Source organism: Apostichopus japonicus, chromosome 22 (assembly GCF_037975245.1).
Source record: "Apostichopus japonicus isolate 1M-3 chromosome 22, ASM3797524v1, whole genome shotgun sequence".
NCBI lineage: Eukaryota > Metazoa > Echinodermata > Holothuroidea > Aspidochirotida > Stichopodidae > Apostichopus > Apostichopus japonicus.
The window spans coordinates 3346572-3370252 of NC_092582.1; the positions used below are offsets into that span (position 1 = coordinate 3346572).

Here is a 23681-nt window from a genome sequence, read left to right on the forward strand (position 1 = left end):
ACATTTTAACGTAGGCTGATTATCCTAACATTATCAAAACCAAGTACACATCGGTTAGATGGTCAGTCGTCGCCCAGATTTCTAGGGAAGTGAACCCACACCAACTCACCTACTAAAGGTCTATTTTTCGTAGGAAGGGGGAGTTAATATCGTCAGGAAAGTCTGAGCTCGAGGGGAAAGCTCTGGTAGTATTTATAAAAAAATTAAACATGGCAACAGCTCAAAATGAGATTGTTAGTCAAGCTGAGGACGTCGCAGATCAGGTGAGGTTGTTGTGATACGTATACTAATCTGTATGGACGATCTCGTCCGAACACAGTATAGGGTTACAGTGTGAAAACCAGTGGCCTAACCTTTTTTTCGTGCAGATCATGTTCAATTATTCTACGGTGTCTCAGAAAAGCACTCAGTATGCCTTAGTTGTGTAGTCAACAGATGGGCATAGGGAACTAAAATAGTTTCTTGGGGGTAATTCAATCATAAGTTACTGTAGTAATGCCATAATGTCAGTGAGGCCCTAACAGTAACACTGCTAGGCCTATGGCGTATTGGCTAGTTGTTTTAAAGTGGATTTGTATTGAATTGGAAATCTTTATGCATATGACCTCCAGTTTGCAATATGCTGTATGCTGGAAAAGTAATTAGTTTATCACATATTCGGGATGATGAAAGCAGTATATATATATATTACACAACATTACCTGTTGAAATTCTACTTACCGTTTTTTTTTTTTTTACTTTAAGACTGCATTTAATGATGGGGTGTAACTTTCATCATTTTGAATAAGCCATAAATAATTACAAATGATCAGATATCTCAATGCAACTATGATATATCCATCTGAACCTTGTTAAAATTGTTCAGCATGTCATATGGTATTCCAAACTTTAGTTGATAAGATCATTTCTATATATGTAAAGTGACTTAAAATATTCTGCCAATTTTCATTATGGTTAAATATTAACTGGTCTGTGATATATTCTCTCCTCAAGGTGTTACGTAAAAGTAAGACATTCCTTCCTCACCTTGCACGGCTTTGTCTGATCAGCACATTCTTGGAAGATGGCATTAGAATGTGGTTCCAGTGGTCCGAACAGTCAGATTACATCGAACAGACCTGGGGCTGCGGTTGGTTCCTAAGGTAAAAGATGCTGACATATTGCTTTGATGAAAAGGTTACATCAAAACCTTGCTTAGATTTTATTGCTTTAATAAAAGGAAAGAGGACTGAAGTTTCTATTTGTGTAGATACAAACTATATATATGAACTACAAGTTAACTGATGCAAATGAGGGAGAGTAAATTGGAAATTATGAGGAAAGTTAACAAGAAAATAGAACAGCTTATACGTAAATTCCCTTATAAGTGTTAATGCGGAAGTTACTGCCGGTCAATTTGATGATGTTACGTTTATCATATGTAATAAAGGAATTACTTCAACTGTTACGATATGCTAAGCTAAATTGACTTTTTCCTCTCTTTTTGTGCCTCTTCTTCCAGCTCAATGTTCGTCCTTATCAATCTTGTAGGGCAACTTGTCGGATGTGTGATGGTGCTGAGCCGAAAGCAAGTCCCCATTGCCTGTGCCCTTCTCTTCTTCATAATTGGCCTACAGGTTAGTAGATCAAAGTATCCTCATCTTCAAAAGAGAAGTCCATTTCAAAACAGAAATGCAGAAACTTGGTCATTAATAGGAGAGACACATGAAATGTCACGTTGGAGTTGGCAAGAATAGCAAGGTCTTCAAAACAAGAGTATTTGAATAGCAGAACCTCAGAATACAAGTCATATGATCTCACAATTGCATTTACTTACCAGCATGTTGCATTGACTGTTTCTCTTTTTTTTAAATGCGTATATAATATTCCACAAATAATCACTGCATCTGAACCTGTGATATAAAGGACTTACTGTTTCCTTTCTATAAAATAGAATCTGAAGTGAGAAACATTTGTTTCTGTTTCTTGTAAGCTGTGATGTTTTAAACCTCTGATGTAATTACAGATCAAAGCTGTGTCAAAGTTTGGTCATGTTATTATTTTGTACATTTTATTCTCCATTCTGTTTTACTTTCTAAAAACAAAATTGAAGTGAGAAACATTTCTTGTTGTTTCTTGTAAGCTTTTACATTCTTAACCTCTAATGTGGTAACATAATAATAGCTTTGTTAAAGGATTTGTTGTGTTATTATATAGTAAATTTATGATAAATTTTATTCTCCATTCTGGTTACTTGGAATAAGCTTAGGTTAGATTATTAATTTATTTTTTCCATTACAGACTATTGGCTACAGCATCTTGTGGGATTTGAAATTCTTGATGAGGTAAGAATGAAGCAGGATGTATTAAACAAATTTACTTTGCTTTTTTTTCATTTACCTGTCTCCTCACAATAAAAGCACTCTCGCTATGCCTTGTCTAGAGTGAAATATTGTTTTGGACTATCATATTTTAACAATATAGCAACATCATCTGAAGTTCTCTTATAAGCCACTCTACTTCTACTTTCAGTTATTCTTGTATTTATTTTTATTTTTATCTCTTTTCTCTTTATTTCAAACATTTAGTAGGAGGGGGAGTAGGGGATAAGTAAAATTGACACTCATTCTATGAGTTTGAGTAGTCTACCTAACTTCAGAAAGTAACATTCATGATAATCAAATATACATGACACAAATGGCATTGACCATTATTCCTACAGAAGGGGCAAATAACATCAAGTACACATCAAGTACATCAGTGTGACTTTTGATCAGAACTCTTGCTTGATTCGTTCTACACACTCTACCTTCAAAGAGAAGGTCCCCCGGCCGTGCATAATTCTCACAGAGTAGCGTCAAAGCAATGAACCGATCACTGTCAACAATTTCTTTTGTTAAACGTTCTATTTGTTGTGGTCAAGTGGTTAAGGCAGTGGACTTGTGATCTAAGGATTACAGGTTCGAGCCCTGGCCAGATCATTACGTTGTGCCCTTGGGCAAGGCACTTTATCTCCATTGCCTCTCTTCACCCAGGTGTATAAATGGGGACTTGCGAGGTAACTTGTAAATATAGTTGTTTGCGCCGGTTTGTGGCTGCACCCTATAGTGGGAAGTCCCCCGGGGGACACGTGGTTGTGGTGCACTGTGGTGCCCCAGGAGAGATTGATTGAATTGTGCACGCTTTCGTGTGTAGGTGTGACAAGTTACCAATGACCAGGGTTAAGTTGTAAAGTCGTGTGAGAAGGCCTTGGCCCTGAACAAGACTGTAAACCTATAATTATAATTATATTTCTCAGGAACCTTGCTCTCTGCGGAGGAGTGATCCTGCTGTTAGCAGAGTCCCGCACGGAGGGCAAGCAGACTCTGTTTGCTGGTGTGCCATCCATGGGCCAGAACAAACCCAAGACATACATGCAGTTAAGTGGCCGTCTCCTGCTAGTCCTGATGTTCATGACGCTGCTCCGTTTTCAGTTCTCTCCTTTACAGATAATACAGAACGTGGTCGGTTCCATGCTCATTCTATTAGTGGCTATAGGCTTCAAGACCAAATTGTGTGCCTTAGTACTCGTCCTGTGGCTAACTGTCCTCAATTTCTACTTCAATGCCTGGTGGAATATTCCAGAGTACCGCCCCATGAGAGATTTCCTTAAGTACGATTTTTTCCAGACCTTCTCGGTGGTCGGGGGTCTACTCCTGGTGGTAGCGTTGGGCCCGGGAGGGGTCAGTGTGGACGAACACAAAAAGGACTGGTAGGGAACGATAGGGGTTACGATCTTCCAAAGAATGAACCTATTTACTTGTTTGTTTATGTCTAATATTGTTGAAAGTTATTGAACTGTTTAGAAGGTATTAAGGAGATAAAAAAAATGGCCAGTGAAAGTCCCAAGTGTACGGACTTAATTGGTTGATAGAGAATAGAGGGCTTCCTGCTCAGGATATTTTTGGCATATGAGGTATAAATCCCACGAAGTTGATGATTTGAATGGGTTGAAAACATTTGATCAACTGCTGTAAATATAATGCACTGATACTGATGAGTTTGGATAGGAATAGAAGAATTTGTAATCAAAAGTTTCTGAATGTGGAGTAAATTAGTCTCGGGTTAAATTTCCTCTCAAGTGAGGAGGAAGATTTTGGGCAATTTAACAAGAGTTGATCTCATTGTCCTTCTTGAAATAAGTACCTGTTGTACTGATATTGAATGTTTACATTAGATCTCTTTGTACCTTCATCTCTCCTAAATGATCGGAGACAGATTCAAAGGAAGCTAAGCTAAAACCTTGTTGATCAACATTTTGCTAAACAGGCCTGAAGATGGGAAGGTCATAATTCCATTGCCATTGAACTTCATGATATGGATTGCCTGTTCATTAATGACCCACCTCTTTAAATAAAGGAAAAATGGGGACTTGTTTGAGGTTATATTTACTCGATTTAAAACTTCATCTGTTAGCTTAAATTGATTGCCATTGCCTGTAGAAGGCGTAGGTGTGGGGAGGGACTAATAATAAACCAAAGAGGAGTATGGTCAGTTTATTTAAGGACTGGTTAACTGTAAAACTTGATCTTGGAGTGGGAGGTAGTATTGAATTCCTTTAGTTGGTATAACAGAAGGAGTTTTGCCCTGTCAAAAGTAGATGCTATGGGACATAGATAGAAAGTAGATGAAGGTTCGTTAATCAGTTTGGGTACATTTTGAAATTTGATATTTAGTGGTCGTCTCTTCAGAGAGTGTGACTGCTTAATGTCATATGGGATGACTAAACTTAACTCTCTTTGAACATTCAGAGGACAAGCATATAGCTGTTTGATGAATGTATCGACCTTTATGAACCTTATACCATAATCCCAGCCCAGGGATCATTAACTTAGATCAACCAAACCACCTAATAATAAAGTGTAAAAATATTTTACAAGTTATCAAAGGATGTTACATTACTTTGATGTAACTGTGAAAAATCTTAGAACAGGTCATCCATCGGATTATTTAGAATGGCCAGTTGTTTCCTCAAAATAATTCCTTTTAGTCTTTTTTCAGTTTAGTTTAGTTTTTTTCCAGCCATTTTGCAATGGACTGTTCCTCCTTGATTATCATAGGATGCAGTTGCCATGGGGTGGGATAGTTTTTAACACATCCTCCAGATCTTATACATTTCCCGTTTTCCTTTGTCATTCCATTTGACAATGTCTAGATGATTGTAATCTCGTTCTCAATTCTTAGTTCTAACAAATTCTAACGAAAAAAAATTCAAAAAAAAAAAAAATGTAAACCTAAGAGAGATCTTGGCGTTATATTCCATACCGTTGGTTATCAATATTGTGAGATCCAAGGTTGATGATAAAAACAAATAGATGCAGTCAGTACATATTTATTCTTACCATTCTTGCCCATGATATGTTTGTTACTTTATCAGAAATATCGTCAGAACGAGACAGATATCTGTCGCAGGCAACGTGTACCAAGATATTGCTTCATATGTGGCAATTGAAATTGTTCAGGAGGTTACCACTAAAACCTGGTTTGAATGTTTGTTGACAATTGTGATCATCAAATTTATTTGTAGAAATCCTTGTGGTAATGAAGAATTTCGATGCGAAAAAAATGTTTAAAGAAACTTTTCTTTTGCAAGGAAACGGAAATTTTTTATAAAGTCAAGAAACATCCAATGACAGTTGTTGCAGGTTTACACGACAAGGACATCTCTGTGACACTTGAAAAGTTTCTACAGCTGTAGAGTATTTATTGATCACAGATACACTGTAGATAGTTGCTCACTAACCTTAAACCAATAGCATGGGTAATATTTTTTTCGTTTTCAAAGGGACTCGTGATAATCTTGTGACGTAATTACTGTTATGATCACATTGTTACACTCTTAATGTAAGGGCACCGGGGTTCGAGAGCCGACCAAATTGTTTCCTTTTTCGTGTCCGGACTCTTTATCTTTGGGTGACGTACCTTTAACATGTGTACATTTTGACCAAATTTGGCAATTTTCCTATCAATTTTGCCTTGTTAAGTCTCCACAGTATATCCTAGCCTCTTTATTTTCCATTAGTTTGGTAATGCTTCACTGATCTATTGAAAATGCTCGTTAATTGAGTCGCTTTCGTCTTATAAAAGCCATTCTTGCACTATAGCACTTGGGTAATCATATATGAAATGTCTGTCTGTTTGTCAGTGTATTTCAATGTCTGTTTCAAAATATCGTCTTTCTAAAAGTTTATTACTTGTTCTGTCTGATTATTGACCTGATATTCACTGGACCGTATGCAGTCTACATTGTGCTGGGGTACTTTTTTGGGGAATTTCAAAAAAAAATATTGCAGATGATTGCACTCTCCAAAGCAGTGATTTGTCACTTGAGAGTACCCCTCAACTGATACTCAACTAGATAGACCTTATTCCTGTCCATTTAGGGTCATTATATGCCCCCATCCCTCATCCTCGCTTTAACTTTAAAAAGTTATCAAAAGCATGTTTATTGAGGATCTGACCCCTTCAGATTGAGTAGCTTTAGGTGGGATAGTTACAAAAGTCTGATGACGGAAAACTGCTCTTAACGGCACCAATCGCAACAATTTTTGGAACTTAAACATAAAGTGACCATTTTTTCATTTCCTAGCATGTTTGAGAGAAATACTGTTGACTGTTAACATCAGGGTTTTTACACGCATGCCAATAAAACCAGTTCTCCACAATTTTTGATGTCTTTTGTATAAAAAATTCAGAAATCACAGAGTGACTGGTTGACAGGTAGAACAAATTCTGTTTTTTGAGCATATTGTTGATTTTCATGCAATTATTTCAGGTATTTCATGTAGGATGCATTTGTTCATTGCAAAACATGAATATTTCATTTCCAATATTTCACTCGATGAATTGAAATCTCAACTATTTGGAAAATGGCGTTTCAATTATCATTTTTCCACATTTTCTATGAAATCTGAAACTTTTGGTAATGTAATTGTACTCCACAGAAATCTTTGGTGAGGCTGTAGTTTCCAAAATCTTAGCAAATGCTCATTAATGGAACAGAAGTAATTTTATTCATTGAATAACGGAATCCATCTTGTTTCGATATTGTCTTTCTGTCTGTTTGAGTTTACGAATCTCTGTTGCTGTTTATACTTTTTTTCACTTTTGATAAACTCAATGACATCTGACGCACTAAAAGCAAAGTTAATGCCTGGTTGTATCGCACCATTGTAGTATCATCTTTCAGGGAATCCAAGGGCCATTAAGTGTTTATAACATCCAAGTAAGTTTGGTCATTTTGGACATAAGAAAGAATTTGGTCGTTAATTTCTTCAAATGTATAATGGTACCTGGAAGTCACTATTTAAGGGCAGCGGGAACACTGAAAATATAGCAAAGGCCTGTTAGAATCGATTTAAGATCAGATTTTTCCATCGGGCCTTTTAGCAACAATTAACGATCAGATCTTAGCCCTTGTAGCTGTCCTGCCTCGAGTAGAAATCTCTCGCTCACATTTTTCTTGCTGTTTGCTTTCTGCAGGTTAAAACTGAAGTGGTGGGTGGTACTTTGGGGCAATTAGTATTGTTAATTAAAGCTGCCATAATTAAGTATTAAAAAGTGCTATTAGTGTAGGGGAAAACCATAAGATCAAGAGGAATGGTAACAGTTTTTTCTTTTTTCTGGGCAATTTTATGTTTTTTTGTTGTTGTCAATACTTATCGTATCCTGTACAACGAATACGTGATTGATTACACGTGTTGTCGGTAATACTGATCAATAAAGTTAGTCCTATGTCAACACTATTTCCCCGTTGATATCAAATTTCCTTTCTTTTTTTTTCGCTTTGATTTGTTGATCACCTTCTCCCCTTCATTTCCACTCCATACCCTCCCCCCCCCCCCCCTTCCACCATCTCTACAAAAAAAGTAAAATTGAATATAAATCAGGTTATTATAGTCAAGTCATCAGTATTAGTCCCAAAGGTTAGCATGCTTCAATGGGGTTGCAAGTGTTTTTGCCTGGAATATTTGATTGCCCAAAATTGTTCACAGATATTTGGAAGTGTTCAGCTAGGCAAATAAAAGACTCTGTGAAATCAAGTGCTTTAATGTTGGCAGCAAATGGCTTCACTCTTCCCAGCATGAGTGACCATAATTGGAATTCCTAGCACATATTTGTTGGCAATTCTGATGATCTTTAAGAGACTTCCTGAAATTTTGTCAATTTGCTTTTCCATAGAATTTATATGAGGACTTTAAGCTAATCAATATCTGTATAATGAGGAATGTGACATAAATCGGTCTCTAAACATTAATACTCTCTCTAGTGCCCCAATCCCTCCTTTATGCCAAATTTTGTCTGCAATGGAAATTGTCCCACAATCTGTCCCTCATGATTGGTTATGCAGGCCACCATAGGCCTTTGGTTTTAGCACCCTATATGCCTACCATGCACGTTCCTCAATTTAGGTATTTTGAGATATTGATATTCTCTTACACTTTACTCCAACCAGTATCTCGATTTAACTGTCGTAGAAAATTGAGAACTCCTGATGAAGATTTTCTATACATGATGGAAATTGTGATAAATTGCTGACAAGCTATGGAAGAGCAAACATCGTTACCAGCTTGGCGCCCTCAATTTCGACATTCGTCATAGCCTACGTCAATCTCTATACTTTAGAGTATAGGCACATCTTAATCTTAGTGAACGTAGCCAAGGTTGGTTACTAGCCAGAATCGCGATACTCAGGTCGTCATGGCAACTAGAAATACCCACTCCACAAAGAGTGTCTAAGATTAAGGAGTAAGAGATATTCGTTCCTGGTTTCAAATATATTTATCTGCCAAAAGACAATTAGTCCCCTTCCGAACCTTCTTGGTCCTTCAAAAGAAGGAACATGTCAGTAGTGTTTCGTCCCTCCAGTCCCTTCTTTGGTACCAAGCACCTTAGTCAGAGGCACTTTCAATCTGATCTGACACAGAAATTCGTTAATTTCGTTACCTTATCATATACGTAACACAAGGAAATAACAAATTAACAGCTTTTCCTTATGGATTACAATTACAAAATAAAATAAAACTGTTAGCAAACTGCTTATCCACTAGAGAGCCCGTGTAAGAGAACGTGTAAAAGTAAGTTGGCCTGACGTTTCGATCCTAGCAGGATCTATCACTGAAAATAGCCTTTCAGTAAGCTAAGGAGACTAATGATTTTCAACCGTAACACGTAAATACCGAATTACGACAATTCTCCAGTTAACATGGAATTATTTCTCTTGAAATCAAACGTTTACAAACATTTATAGGACTTTTCTTGATTTTACAGTTATCAGATGAATAAGGAAGTGTAGGTTAGGGGCAGTGTTACGAATTTTAATTCTTGGAAAGTCGCAGATAGTTTTTATAGCTCATTTGATCATCTGTTCTGCTGTCCGTGGAAACCCTACCTTGACGAGCTCGAAATGAAGGGTGAATATATGGGGGATGGATTGGGATATATTTTCCTTTAAATACAGCTAGTTGTCATTTTCGTAATCGTACCTGTCAACTCAAGGACCCAATCAGAATGTAAGATACGCGCAAGCCTGACGAGGGTGGGGTACGGTGGCCAAAAAGCAGCGGACCTGAAGTCCATTTGAGGTGACCCGAGAAAATGTGGAGGTGGACGTGAAAGTATATGGGACATATTAAGAGTGCACAAAGGGGTCCCGTTAAATAGAACTGTCTCAGGGCCCGCCTGAATCTTGACGACACTGGATACGCGTTAAAAACATCCGTACGAAATTAGTGACGTAAGCAATCGATTTGTACTTCCTTGGCGTGACCGCTCAAAGATTACTTACAGCGCTGAAAATAAGATGGACGCCCTCAATTTGATTAACTTTGTTTTCTATATCGCTGTATTTCGTTGTAGGCGTTACAGTCCAATATATATGGTATTAGACGGTGTTGGAAACTTTGTAAAAAGAGAAAAAAGGGTTAAAGTTCCGCCATCGATAACACATTCGAACTAATGCGCGATGATCATATCAACGATGTTTGTATGTTATAACCTACAACTAACGTAACCTACTCACTCTGTAGAAGAACGAAAGATTTAATGGGTGTGGGAGGTGAGTTGTGGTGGGATGAAGACAGACAGTGATTTCACGGTACAAACTTTTAATAGCTTATATTGGAATAGCTTGGAGATTTCTATGGAACGCGAAAAGGACCACAACATATGATGATGTTAATGATGATCTAATTTTATACGATCATGTACTGAAAACTTATGATCATGTACTAAAAATACACGATCATGTACTAAAAATTTACGATCATGTAGTATGATTTCTGACTCGGATGACATCGCAATAGCTGAAGAGAGCTACAAGTACATATCCTACTCTTTGTGATGTCTCCACCTTCCCAACCCTCTTTTCTGAGTAGAACATGTTAATTTGAACACACAAAGGAACTAAAATGAAGCAGAATTAAGGAAAAACAAACAATGATAGATTTTTAAGTTGTTTAGTGCTCCATATGTTATTTTTATAATGTCGTAAATAATAATTTAGGTTAGTCGATCAATGAACATACATATGACGCCATCTTCTACAAGAAGGGCTAAAACTTGGTTGTCACGCGATTTCTTATTTTTTTTTTTTATGTTTAAAATTAACATTATACTGTTATTGATTTCATGTTGCCCATCATAGCCCGTAAACCTTATTCCATCTATATACTGATCCTCATTAAGTTTACATATACTCCTGGTACATATCTAGATAGTGTACACTAGTTATTCATTGTCTTGCAAAAAGTAGGCTATATATGTATAACTATGAATTTAAGTCACTCGACGAAATGAATACTATACGCGAACAAAGGCAGTTTTTTTTTCGATTTTCGGAATTACATTTAATTGTCACGCACAGTATTATACTTGTTTTATGAGGTGTTGGAGAAGGTATTGCCACTGTCCCAGCAGACCCAAGAAATGCAAACAATCCCAAATATTAATTTGATGTATTGAAAATCGGCTAGGCACCTGGTCTTTAGACTTCACAGCAGTTACTTCATGAAGTGAAGCAAACATGATCTTTTTGAATGGCAAAGTGTTAAGAGAGACTGAGATAAAAAAAAAATAAAGAGGGGCATAATAAAAAAAAAGAGGGAAAAAACTGTCGCTTCAGGGTCCATCAAAAATATATTTCTTATAGAGTGTATCTGTTCAAGAAAGAAAAAAATATGAAATCGATACTTATACTACTATAGGGCTTGAAAGAAAATATTGTTTGTAAACATTCTTGGTTCGTGCTAGGTCATGAATAAGTGACAACAAACGGCAAAGCCAGAAAGAGTTGTCAATTCTTTATAAAGCAATTTGAAAACAATCGCAGTACCGAAGTTGGTAACTGTAAAAGGTGTTACAGTGCAAGAGCATCTGTGCGTGCCAAGTGAAAGGTACGCGTGGCCGCGCCGCGGGTTGGACGTGTTGCTACTACTCCACGTGCCCACAAGGTCACCCGATGCCTACACTAGACCTATCCAATGTATTAATAAAAACACAAATGTTTCCAGAACAGTTTATTGTATGCTGTTATCACCTTGTCGTAACAATTAACTGGTAACAACATTGAAGGAAAAGAAATATGCGCAAAGCGGAACGGAGCACGAGGGTCAACGAACACATTACATATAGTGCGAAGGTATATATAGGCTGTAGTCGGCCTACATTCCATGCCCCAGTTGAGTTGGAACATATATATATATATATATATATATATATATATATATATATATATATGTGTGTGTGTGTGTGTGTGTGTAATCATTTGTAATATACACGTTGATGGTTAAGTTAGGGTTGGCACAATTTTACATGAAGAAAGAATAAGTTGTCGTGATCTGAGGGAGGGGGGGGGCTTCTTAGTTGAAGGGGTCTCCCGGCCTCGCCGTCTGTGAAAAATCCCCAATAATTTCAACGTTGTGTCCAAAATCCAACTCAACGAAAATTGCAATATGCCAGGCTTAGTTGGAAGATCAGAACGGTTAAAGGACTGTTACTATGACAACTTAATTAGGCTAATTAACCAAATCACCGTCGAAAAAAAAACAATTTCATCAAAGAGAAATCAAGAGAAATTTGACCTTTGACAGATTTTTCATTTCTGTTCAGTTATACATGGAGTGTTCATTAAAAATAACTTGTAAAGATTAAGCATGCCAAACTTTAAGATCGAATAATCTTTTGTAACTTCTTTCATTTTGGTCGGCAATGTTACTAAGCTTACTCAGTGTTACTGCGACTAAGAATAACAATTGATCAAGCTAAGACTCTCACCAAGATTTGTTTGTTCAATGAAATGGTAATGAGCAAGTAATAAATGATTTTATCCTTACTATCATTTTTCTCGCTCAGACAGCTTTCAAAATCTCCATCAATCACATGTCAAAATGTATATTGGACAATTTCAAAGATTTTAACTTTTAAATTCATACTTTGAATTGAAAATTGAATAATCTAGCGTTACAAAGAGCACTGCTATGGGATTGAAAAACAGAATTATAGGTTTAATAGAATTTTAGTGTCGACAGACTGACTGACAGACTAACAGACTGTAACAGACTAACAGACTAACATACTAACAGACAAACAGACAAACAGACTGACAGACTGACAGACTGACAGACTGACAGACTAACAAACTGACAGACTAACAGAGTAACAGACTAACAGACTAACAGACTTACAGACAAACAGACAAACAGACAGACAGACTGACAGACTAACAGACTAACAGACTAACAGACAAACAGACAAACAGACTAACAGACAAACAGACTAACAGACTAACATACTAACAGACTAACAGACAAACAGACTAACAGAGTAACAGAGTAACAGACTGACAGAATAACAGACTAACAGACTAACAGAGTAACAGACTAACAGACAAACAGACTTACAGACTGACAGACTGACAGACTAACAGACTAACAGAGTAACAGACTAACAGACAAACAGACTTACAGGCTGACAGACTGACAGACTAACAGACTAACAAACTTACAGACTAACAGACTAACAGACAAACAGACTAACAGACTTATAGACTAACAGACTTACAGACTAACAGACAAACAGACTAACAGACAAACAGACTAACAGACTTACAGACTAACAGACTGTAACAGACTAACAGACAAACAGACTCACAGACTAACAGACTAATATCTATTTGATTGGAAAAGAAGAATATAACACCAAGTAGCGACGAACAGGTATCATTGTAATACTTTATTTGTGGTACGGAATGCAATGACGCACTGCAGTGTTGTTAGATGAACTAAGAAAACGTCTTCTTTTGTTTAGAGTGTACGGGATGATCCCGGCTATACAATATGATGACTAAAACAAAAAATCGTATAACAGATTAGTCACCCTCGGACATAACCCCCCCCCCCCCACCCTCACGGCACATTGCATAATCTAAGACAGTGACAGCTCTATGTAGTATACGTTTGCGAGGTTATGTTTCTCGGGGTTGAAAGTTTGGGTGAGTTTGTGAGAAAGGAGATCGGGCAGGGCATAGACAATGGCAGTATCATACATATAACATAAGCCGATGACCACATATATCGACTGTAAAAAAAAGAGGTGTGTGAAGCGGGGGTGGCGGCGGGGTTAGATCGACGTGGCCCTTCCAGAAGTTAAATCATGCGAAGCTATTAAAAAGGTTTATATACATAAGAAGTCACTTGATCCCGCAAGCAAGAACCAACAAAAAAAAATCCGTTCTATTACTTAACATATATAGCTATAGGCACATTCTTAATATAGTTTCAACAGAATTATGGTTCACCCGCGGTCCTCAATATAACGAACGGCAGGGCTTTCTTTTATCTTTTTTCTTTTAAATATACCAAGGATAAAGAAAAGCAAATATCCATTTTCTTTACTAGCATTACATCTTATTGAATAATTCCGCAATGTGGGATTCCACCTTTTTTTTGCAAAAGTCTTTGAGATGATCATCTTTAAAGCCACACGTGCCTACCATTCATAATATATCTTTTTATTAACACTAGGCTTTGTGTAAAGAGAGGTATCGACTTTTACTTGATGGGCACGCGAACCGTTGGAAATATTAGTCTTTAACCCTCTTTTTTTTCCTTTTTTCTTTTTTGTTAATGATGATGATGATGGTGACATGTGCCAAGTTTAACTATTATTATCCGTATTGTATGAAAGAACAAACATGAAATTGGTTAACAAATTTGATAGCGCGGAAAGGCAAAAGTCGACAGAGGTATTATCAAAAGACGAAACCCTTCAGCGACGTTAGAACAATAGGAAAGGTGTGATTATGCTAGCGAAGAAAGGTGCACCAAAATGAACAATCGATAACATACCGTGGCTTGTAGCGTGTGTTTTGACAAAAGCAAATAGATATTTGCAAAAAGAGAAAGAGAAAGGAGAAAAGAACAAACGAAAAAAGAAAGAAAGAAAGAAAGAATTTCGCAGATGCACTAGCCTGTCAGATATATAAGGCTCAGAGAACAGGTGGAGGGGGAGAGAGATGGGTTCATAGAGGTATGAAAAAATGGGACATAATATTAGAGGTAAATAAATATGGGAACCTTGAAGGTTGAATATTTACGTAAGTCATCCTTTACGAAGGTGCATCGTTAAAACGTCTTAATACATTATATTACGCATGCACTGTAGTTATGGTCCTGTTCGTATAATGTTCAGTGATGATGTATTTAGCTTATTCTTTTACTAATATCATTTGCCGAACGAATAGAATGTAACACGGACGTATAGAAGATGTAACTTCTCGGGAAGTTGAAAATGAGCCTAGCAAGCGAAGAAAATTTGAATATTTTTGTCGGCGACGGAAAAGTGTAGAAGACTTATATCAGGACTCAATGTTAAAAGAACAAAAGTGTAATTATTTGCGTGTAAATCCAAAACGATGATTTGTGTAATCATTGTTTCTCTTGGTCTCACAATTAACCTTTGTAAACATTTGTGTCCGATAAATGTAAACTCCGAACCAACCCCTACCACCATTAATAGTTGACACATTAACATATAGACTTACGTGAGTGTGATGTCGAAACTATGTGAATCAAACCTTCCACCCTCCACATCCCCCCCCCTCCCTAACCCCCCCCCCCCGACAAGAGTCCCTCCATTCCTCGCCTCTCGAAGGAATACATACGCTACCGCCTATTACCGAAACGGTCAAAATTTATTGCAATTGGCTCAAAGTTCTTTCTAGTCAAATAAAGGTTAATTCATATCAACGCAAGAAAACCGCAACATTTTAAGTCACTTATAGGCCTTGTATAGTCATATCCAAACTGCTGCAGCAAGTTCGGTTTTAGATATCTTTCCTAAGAACCACTTCACAGGTCTGTTGTAAACGTTGTATGATAGCATACTCCAAACAAATGCCCCATTGACTTACGCACTAAATCGTTAATGCAATCATTGGTCTCGAAGTCCTGTTAGAGGTTCCTACCAGGTATCCTATACTCTATAATTCACTATATAGCTGGCATGTTGGCCATACATGACACCTAAAATTTATACACTCATGTATAGTTTGTTAGCAACGAGAGCCCAAAGTTTTCTTCCCACGTGTGATAACAAGTCATTAATTTTCTCAGCAGAAACAGGAATTTCATACGTTGCTCCTTGAAAAACTCAAGTGTTCTAAAATGTGTTTAATTTCCCAAAACGTCGCGCCACGTGTACCCTTCCATTTGAGCAAATTAACATCAAAACCAAAAACAGAAACCCTAACCATGTTTAATAACATATCGGAAAAGTTGTCGTTCTGTTGCTTTCCGATATTTTTCCATTTGGCCCGAATTGATATCGACGCTGCCCAGAGTACGGTTTGCAACTATATACTGGTATCTGATGGGTATGTTTGCATAGCGCCCTCTAAAATGGAAAGTTACATTTTGTCGCAGTTGTAAGTTATTTCCAATATCAAATTTCAAATAAATTTATAAACAGAAAATCGGTCATAAAAACTTAAGAAAGTAGATTTGCTCATAAAATGAACAACATAAACATAAGTAATAATCGTGTTACGGGCTAAGGTTCATAGATTGGCAATATATAAGACTTGATATTGGATAGAGAAAAACAACCGTGTGAACAAATGAGTCTTTAAAACGAAGAATTCTAAAACAAGGTGTTCTTGAATTTTGTAATTGTTCTTATTGTTATCACGCAGAGAAGATAGTTTAGACTGAAGCTTTGGGTAACGGCTGATTGGGTTGGGAAGGGGGGGGGGGTGTAGAATCATAATTTTCCAACTGGTGGACTCGTCAAGAGGGGTGCTGTACCGCAAGTTCTTCGCAAGTTCGAAATTTGGAGAAGCATAACACAAGTGGGTTGTCAATTTTTTGTACCTTAAATATGCTAACCCGGGTACTTAGTAAAATGCTAAATCAATTGGCAGTATTTAGAGAATTTTTAAAATTAGTTTGTAACATTTTCCCAACTTTATTATGAGTTTAAGAAACAAGATTTCGGTTAATTGTAAGTGCGAATTTTGTCAAATCTTGCATTAATGTAAGCCTAATAAATTTAGAATGATTATAAATAGCCTAATATTATTGACTCAGAAATCACTTTTATCCTGTCAAGAGTGGGATCAGCTTAAATTATTTTTAAGACACGTTGCATAGATAAAGTTTTCCAACTGTCATGTTTTTGACCACCGTTTTATCAACCATTGAAGATTCAAGCCAATTATTGGAGGTGAGATAGCCCCACATCCCCCACCCCCACACCCCCTGTTGCTACGTCACTGGTGACGGTTTTTACCTTAGTTAATATATGTAAAATAAATGTTAGCTGTCAAGGCAGAATAATGTTGGGAAAAGTCCTCACTCTGTTTGTATCCTTAATATATAAAGACTGTTACCACACAAGAACTTCATATAGACTTACATGAGAGCAGGGGGTAGGAAGCTTCCAAAAAGTGGGGGCACAAAACCACCACTCGTTATGCTATAAACCGATACACCCGGCAATATCACTTAAATATATATGATGTGTTAGTATGCTATCAATACTATTTATTGAGATTGTTTGTTGTTAACCGTGCTACAAGAAGATATGGGATGCCATTGAAAAGATAGCATGTACAGACTAAAAATAAATCATTAAAATTAAATATTAAATTAACAAAAGCTTAAGATATCCAAAAGACAGTTCTTCATCAAAGGGGAACATTTTATTTGCCAGTAGAACACATTTGCTATTTTGGAAAAAAGTGGGGGCACGTTCCCCCACCCCCCCCCGGCTCCTACCCCTGCATGAGAGGTACATTGGTAGAAATGTAAACGTTTCCCCTTGTATCGCGTGTAAACATGTGGAGTAATATTATATTGAGGCGAGTCATTATTGTAACATTTAGCTAACATCTTTGAAGTTAAAGATTGTTTAATCAATACGCATTTCTAAAATACCTTGTATTTACAGGTATACGCTCAACTCGTCGGCCATGAGTATTTGCTTTTTGTTTTCTTGATGGTGTCCTCTACAGGACAGGAAGGGAGGCCTAATGGGCAGGGTGGGGGGGGGGGGGGGGTAAGGATGGAAGGGAGCTGAAGTGGTTGAGAAGGGAGAGAAGGGAGGGCGTGGAGAGGGGAGTCTATGTTTAAATTACTGAGCACAGGAGGTGGGGGTGGCTATATTTGGAGACTCAATAATCACCTAGTGCAGAGGAAGAGGGTTTAATCTGTGGGAGCACAAACTTCGAGGGGAGTGGGATATGTGATTTTGATTTGATTTGATTTGATTTCAGGGGTTAAATCACAAATTCACCTCAAAACTGGTCGAACAAATGGGGGTCTTCTGTGCATATCACAAATGCCAGAAGTTGAATGTGTTTTCTTTTTACAAAAAGACAATTTTAATTACAGTTTGATTTAAATTTCTCAACAAAAAGGGGTACTGTTTATTTACAGTTCTCCATATTCTTCAACAAAAGGGCACTCTTTTATTTCCAATTTTTTTTAAATTCTTAAACCAAAGAGCACTTTGTAATAATATTTCTTATTTAATTTCTCCACACAAAAGGTAGTTCTCTACAATAACATAAGGACAAATTCTTTAATTACAAAAATAAATAAGGGCCACTTCATATTAATGAAAAGGGGCCTCTTTTTACATTTGTGACAAAACCGGAAGGGCACGTGCCTCCGCTGCCCCCGCCCTCAAAAGAGATGTTGCTTACTCTTGACTGATTTAACCTATCTCTATTTCCCAAAGAGATTGCGTCAATGACTTGATGTTTCCCTGTCGTCTCAATAGCGTGTTTTTTTCCACTTCAAAAATGCAATAAAAGAAAGAAAAACTAACAATAAAACCGAGCAGTAAATTATTTTGATAGGTTTATGAACTTTGATGTATTGTTGAACTCCTATAGGATGTGCGTCTTTCTCTGACACCTCTTCACCGAGTAGTGTCTGTATTCTCTAACAAGTTTCAAGGATATATATATACGTTAGACACACACCAACGAAAACGATCAACAACTTTCAGTTTGCAAAACAACCATTTTTTACATATGATGCTTTATTTTTGTCCTTTTTTATAGTTTTTTTTTCCTTCGTCATTTTTAGGGCTATTTCGATCTAAATTTGTACCGATAACCAAGACTTGATCGCCCAAATAGGTCAAAACTTAAATTGTGTCTATTCTTCATCGACCGTACGTGTATAGCCTACTTTACCCTACTCTACGGCCTATCATGTACCATACCCTACGGCCTATCATGTACCTTCCCCCTACCCTACCCTGCCATCTTAATGCCCGAGAAAAAGACGTCACGATATGAGGGGTCAGGATGACGGCTAATTTTTAGTGGAGTGAAATATTCACTGTTACCAAGAGACCAAGAAAATTTCAGTTCAAAATAAACCTCTTAAACTACTAACATATTTTCACAGTTGGATCAACCATCGGGATAGATGGCGACCAAAAGAAAAAGTAATAAGACCTAACTTTTGTAACAAATAACAAAATAATTTGGAATTGTTTCTCGAAAAAGTAATCATCTCTGTGTTAACATATAATATTTTGTTACGTGGACCATATCTTGTACCAGCAGCTGATCGCCTTACCTGTTAATCGGCTCAGAACCGGCGCGTTGTTACTGGATCATATGCCGAATGAACCGGTTTCCTCTTGGTCTCGAAAACATGTACGCTAGGCATACATTAATTATAGACCTATGCGCCAAACTGCACCGCTTGCTTCAAGTTCCCAGCGCCGCCGATAGGATCACAGTCCGCCTCTGTCTCTCATAAAATATGATGACCGTATCATTACTACTAGAACAACAAATATCTTGCTTACGAATATAATGTGAGTCGCGCATATGTGATATAGGTCCACTCTACCCGTGAATATTTTTTGTATATTTAATGTCTTATATGACCACTTATGTCATCATTCAAATTTTTTACTGAATTTCAATTTTCAAAAAATTATATTTTGCCTGGAGGGCAGTTGGTCTACGACGATAGAAAGATACGGTAACAGACACGGGACAAAATACAAATATTTGTTGATTTCGAAGGGTAGATACTGAATAACCATCATTCCCCCACCCCCCCCCCGCACCCCTCCACACCCCTCCTTCTGTAAATGTGTCGAATGGTTTGTAGGGTCTTGACCGTTATAGCGGATGCCAATCAATTAAGCGATATAATCCTATGTATACTTAACTTAATCTTTCGAAGACAATATTTTTTAATTAACATGACTGCATCATTTTGTCGTTTCCAGAGGTAAAACACGCACACATACGCACACGCACACAGCAATATATTAACTGTATATGATTACCAAATTGTTCCTTATTAACCTCTATTATAGGCTCTATGCCATCTTTATTTTGATACACTATATACTCCACTTTATATTCTCGTAAGAAATATTTTCATCACAAATTGCACACATAAATATATCTATATATAGAGAGACAGAGAGAAAAGAGTAACTTTTATCGAAAAAGGGTGAAAACCCATCTGGCTTAAAGTGTTTTGTTGTAAACGCGTTGGACCTTGAGATGAGAACACAAAGGTGGGCTCGCGTACCGCTGCCAGGGTGCCCGCGAAACAATTAGCGTCTATAGCGTGCGGTCTTGTTCTACTGTGGTTCAAACCCTTTTGACTAGAAAATAATCTTTGTTTACTTGATAATTCAGCTCCTATTTTGGTAATCGAATGCAATAAAAAGTAAAGAATAGGAGGAGAACACAACAGAATTTGCCTTTTTCTTTTCACCCCCAAATAGCTCTTTTGTATTGTCCATGTTAAACACGAGTTGTAAAATATCTTTTGGCTTTTTCAATTGTCTAAAAATCTTTTCCCTTTCTTTCTTGATAACGTATGTATATTATTCTTTCTATTATGAATGAATGAATACTATAGCCTCACCAGTGTTACACAGACAAAAGCAAAACTAAGACAGCTGTGATTTTTAGATTGATGTGGATAAAAAAAAAACACGAATTTCTTTTATGAAGTCATGTTCACCAGCTTGCAAGCATTTGTTTGACGAATAGCGAGTGATTTTCTTACTGAGAAAAAAAAATTGTTTAAAAAAATAAATAAAAAGTAGAAGAGAAGAAAGAAATTCATCAAATCTGTCGATAGATTCGTTTCGTTATAATTTATACTACAAAAGAAGTAACCAAAATGACGCCCATATATGACACAAAAAAATCGACGCATTTAGGTATATATCAAATTTAAAATTCTATGCTGGTGGGTTTATATATAGGAACACAAAGGATTGCGAAGGTATGGAATAACTTCTTTCTAATGTTGACACTTAAGGTATAGAAGAAATCCTGCTATCAATGAAGGAGATGGTTTAGTCATTAGAACGCTCAAATTTATAGCAATATGGCGAAATGAAACTTACGGTAACTATATGTATCAATTAAACCACATACATGCCTTTACTAATGAATAGTGTATGGTTTTGTCGCAAGGAAAGAGGGGAGCTTTTCTTCTACTATGTGTCATCTCGTAACTGAACGTTGTTCAAAGTTTGACGATTGATGCGTTAATTTTTTAGGATTTAAGAAAAAAAATCTACAAAGTGACAGAAACAAACATAAATCAACAACAACAATGAAATACCGTACACACAGACACACTGACACACACGCACACATGTCACCATATCTCGTCATTACCATTTTTCTTGTAAAAATATTTTTGTCCTTCAGAAAAATAAATCAATTTTCAGTAATCAATTTACCTCTTAGATTATATAAAAAGAAGAAGTCAGTGTCTGTAAATAATTGATTTAAAAAGAAGAAATTTCACTTCTGAGAAAAACATGGCGAGGAACCTGTCACTAACGTTCATTATCAGTTCGACTCATAGTTTGAATTTTTAAAATCATTTTGTTATCGCTCACCCCTATACCTCCCAAAGAAACATACAAATGATACAGGCGTGATCGTGGGTTACCGTACCGAGTTCACATGTACATCACATGTACCTCACATGTACCTCACATGTACCTCACGTGTACCCAGGGGGTAGGAGCCGGGGGCACTGGGGGCACGTGCTCCCCTCACTTTTTCCAAAACAGCAAATGTGCCCTACTGGCAAATAAAATGTGCCCCTTTGATGAAGAACTGTCTTTTTGATATCTTAAGCCTTCGCTCATTTAAATATTTTATTTTAATTATTTATTTAGTCTGTACATGCTATTTTTAAAATGGCATCCCTTTTTTATTTGTAGCACGGTTAACAATAAACAATCTCAATAAATAGTATTGATAGCATACTAACACATCATATATATTTAAGTGATATTGCCGGTGTGTATCTGTTAATAGCATAACGAGTGGTGGTTGTGGAATGAGAAAGTGCCCCTCTGATGTTGTTACCCCCCCACTTTGTGGAAGCTTCCTACCCCCCCCCCTCCTGAGTGTACCTCACATGTACCTAACATGTGCCATACCTCACAGTGTCGGTAAATGATTATTTGCCTTAAACATATGTAAGTTTACTTATTTTCGTCTTGTCAGCATGAAACTGACGTCATCCTCTTATAGTCTGAAAAGTGATGTTGCTTTGATGCTGTATTCACAGTATAGCTTATAATGCAAACATTTACCACGGACACTACAGCCATGTTATGATGACCTGAGAATCACTAAGTGAAAGTGTCAAATGTAATCCTATGATTTATACAAAATAAAATACCATGCTCGATACCACAACTTTTTAGTTTGAAAGAATTCAGTTAATCTCACTCAAAGTCACTCATTATAGTTCCCTTTGGTATTACTGATCTATCAAAACTATAGAATGATATCGAACTTTGGCAGAGCGAATAGATTTCTACCTGTATAGAACCACACGAATCGAAGTATGCATGATTGGGAATAACGTTGTATTATTTGCTTATACACGATAGATTGAAATCAACATTTTAGTTTGAAGAAAATATGGTTTTAGGTCAATTTTAGCTTTGTAGAGATTCTGTCATTATGACCACAGTATTCATCTATAAGCCTAAGGTATACTGAAGATTCTTTAACAGTTTAATTAAAACGAATTACTTATCCGACACGAAGCGTATAGGTGAAAGCTTTCATATGTGGCTGAGAACAACGGGAGGGGAGGGGATTGGAGGAGGGGATTGGGGGAGGGGATTGGGGGAGGGCAGAGAACATGTCGTCATTAGTTGTAGAAACGTATAATTTTTTGTTAATGCTTAATATTAGTCTTGTTGGTAAAACCGTCATGGTTTAGCTTAGATATTGATGAATAAATGGATTTAATTTTAATCCATAGATATAATATATAGGTATATATCTAACACATTTCAACTGTTCGTATATGAATTTCCGGTTTCTTAAATTGCTTATAAGGAAAGATAAGAAATGCCAAAACAGATATACATAATACTGTTTTTGTCATTGAGAGAAAAGTCGTTGTAAGATTTGAAAGATTTTGACAGAAATCGTAAAGTTGTCATGCCTGTTCTCGCTTCCTTCTCGAATGTCAATGTTTAAAGCTGTATGCAGGTTTCACTTGTTGAGGTGATAAGCCATTGAAATATTTACGAGTAAGACATTCATTCGCTGAATATGTTTCTTGTTTCATATTACATAATTCAACTTACATGAAATAATGACGTAAATATGACGTAATACGTCGGGAAGTTGATTGCCTACCACAATATATATACCACGTTTCTTAAAAGAGCTTTTATCGTTTATTTCCCCCCTATACTTCAGATATTCCACAGCCCCATAACGATGCACTCTCTAACGTTTAGTTTCATTCTAAATGTTGAAAACATGTATGGGTGTATGTGTGCGTGTATGCATGTAAGTGTGGGTGTGTGGGTGTATGTTTGAATGTATGTATGTATGCGTGTATGTATCTGTGTATGTATGAATGTTTACGTAAGATATAAGGAAGTACCTCCTTTTCTACATTCCTTTAAAGTGCCCCTTTTTCTGTCCTCGTATAAGAAACGCAAGTACGAGAATCGATGCTACTTAAACAAGTCATTAAGTCTTCCTCGTCAACAGCTTGACACTTTCCCATCGCCTATCTCTTCGTCAATGCCTTGGAATTCTTGTCGAAAACAAGACACTTACACGAGTAAAATGAAAGGAAAACTTAAAAAAGAAATCATCCAATATTTCATTT

At 36.8% G+C, this 23681-nt stretch overlaps 1 protein-coding gene and 1 long non-coding RNA gene across 2 annotated transcripts in view; one reads left to right on the forward strand and one right to left on the reverse strand.

Moving 5' to 3' along the window:
* The first annotated feature begins 29 nt into the window (after nt 1-29).
* LOC139963733 (surfeit locus protein 4-like) lies at nt 30-7763 on the forward strand. Its single transcript, XM_071964839.1, has 5 exons — nt 30-263; nt 994-1142; nt 1502-1616; nt 2281-2324; nt 3278-7763. The coding sequence occupies exons 1-5, from the start codon at nt 210-212 to the stop codon at nt 3732-3734; spliced, it is 819 nt and encodes a 272-aa protein (XP_071820940.1). The 5' UTR covers nt 30-209; the 3' UTR covers nt 3735-7763.
* The window catches only part of LOC139963738 (uncharacterized), a 53999-nt gene continuing 31386 nt past the window's right edge, over nt 1069-23681 (reverse strand). Inside the window, exons 2-3 of the long non-coding RNA XR_011791746.1 lie at nt 1470-1640; nt 1069-1207 (exon numbers count right to left, since the gene is read on the reverse strand). This is a non-coding gene — a long non-coding RNA (uncharacterized lncRNA). The remainder of the gene's footprint in view (nt 1208-1469; nt 1641-23681) is intronic.

Bases quoted from the DNA above. Each gene is read 5' to 3' on its own strand.
- LOC139963733 (XM_071964839.1), top strand. From the start codon at position 210: ATGGCAACAGCTCAAAATGAGATTGTTAGTCAAGCTGAGGACGTCGCA. The intron at 1,617-2,280 runs GTTAGTAGATCA...TTTCCATTACAG, and splicing joins TCTTCATAATTGGCCTACAG to ACTATTGGCTACAGCATCTT. The intron at 2,325-3,277 runs GTAAGAATGAAG...TATATTTCTCAG, and splicing joins GATTTGAAATTCTTGATGAG to GAACCTTGCTCTCTGCGGAG.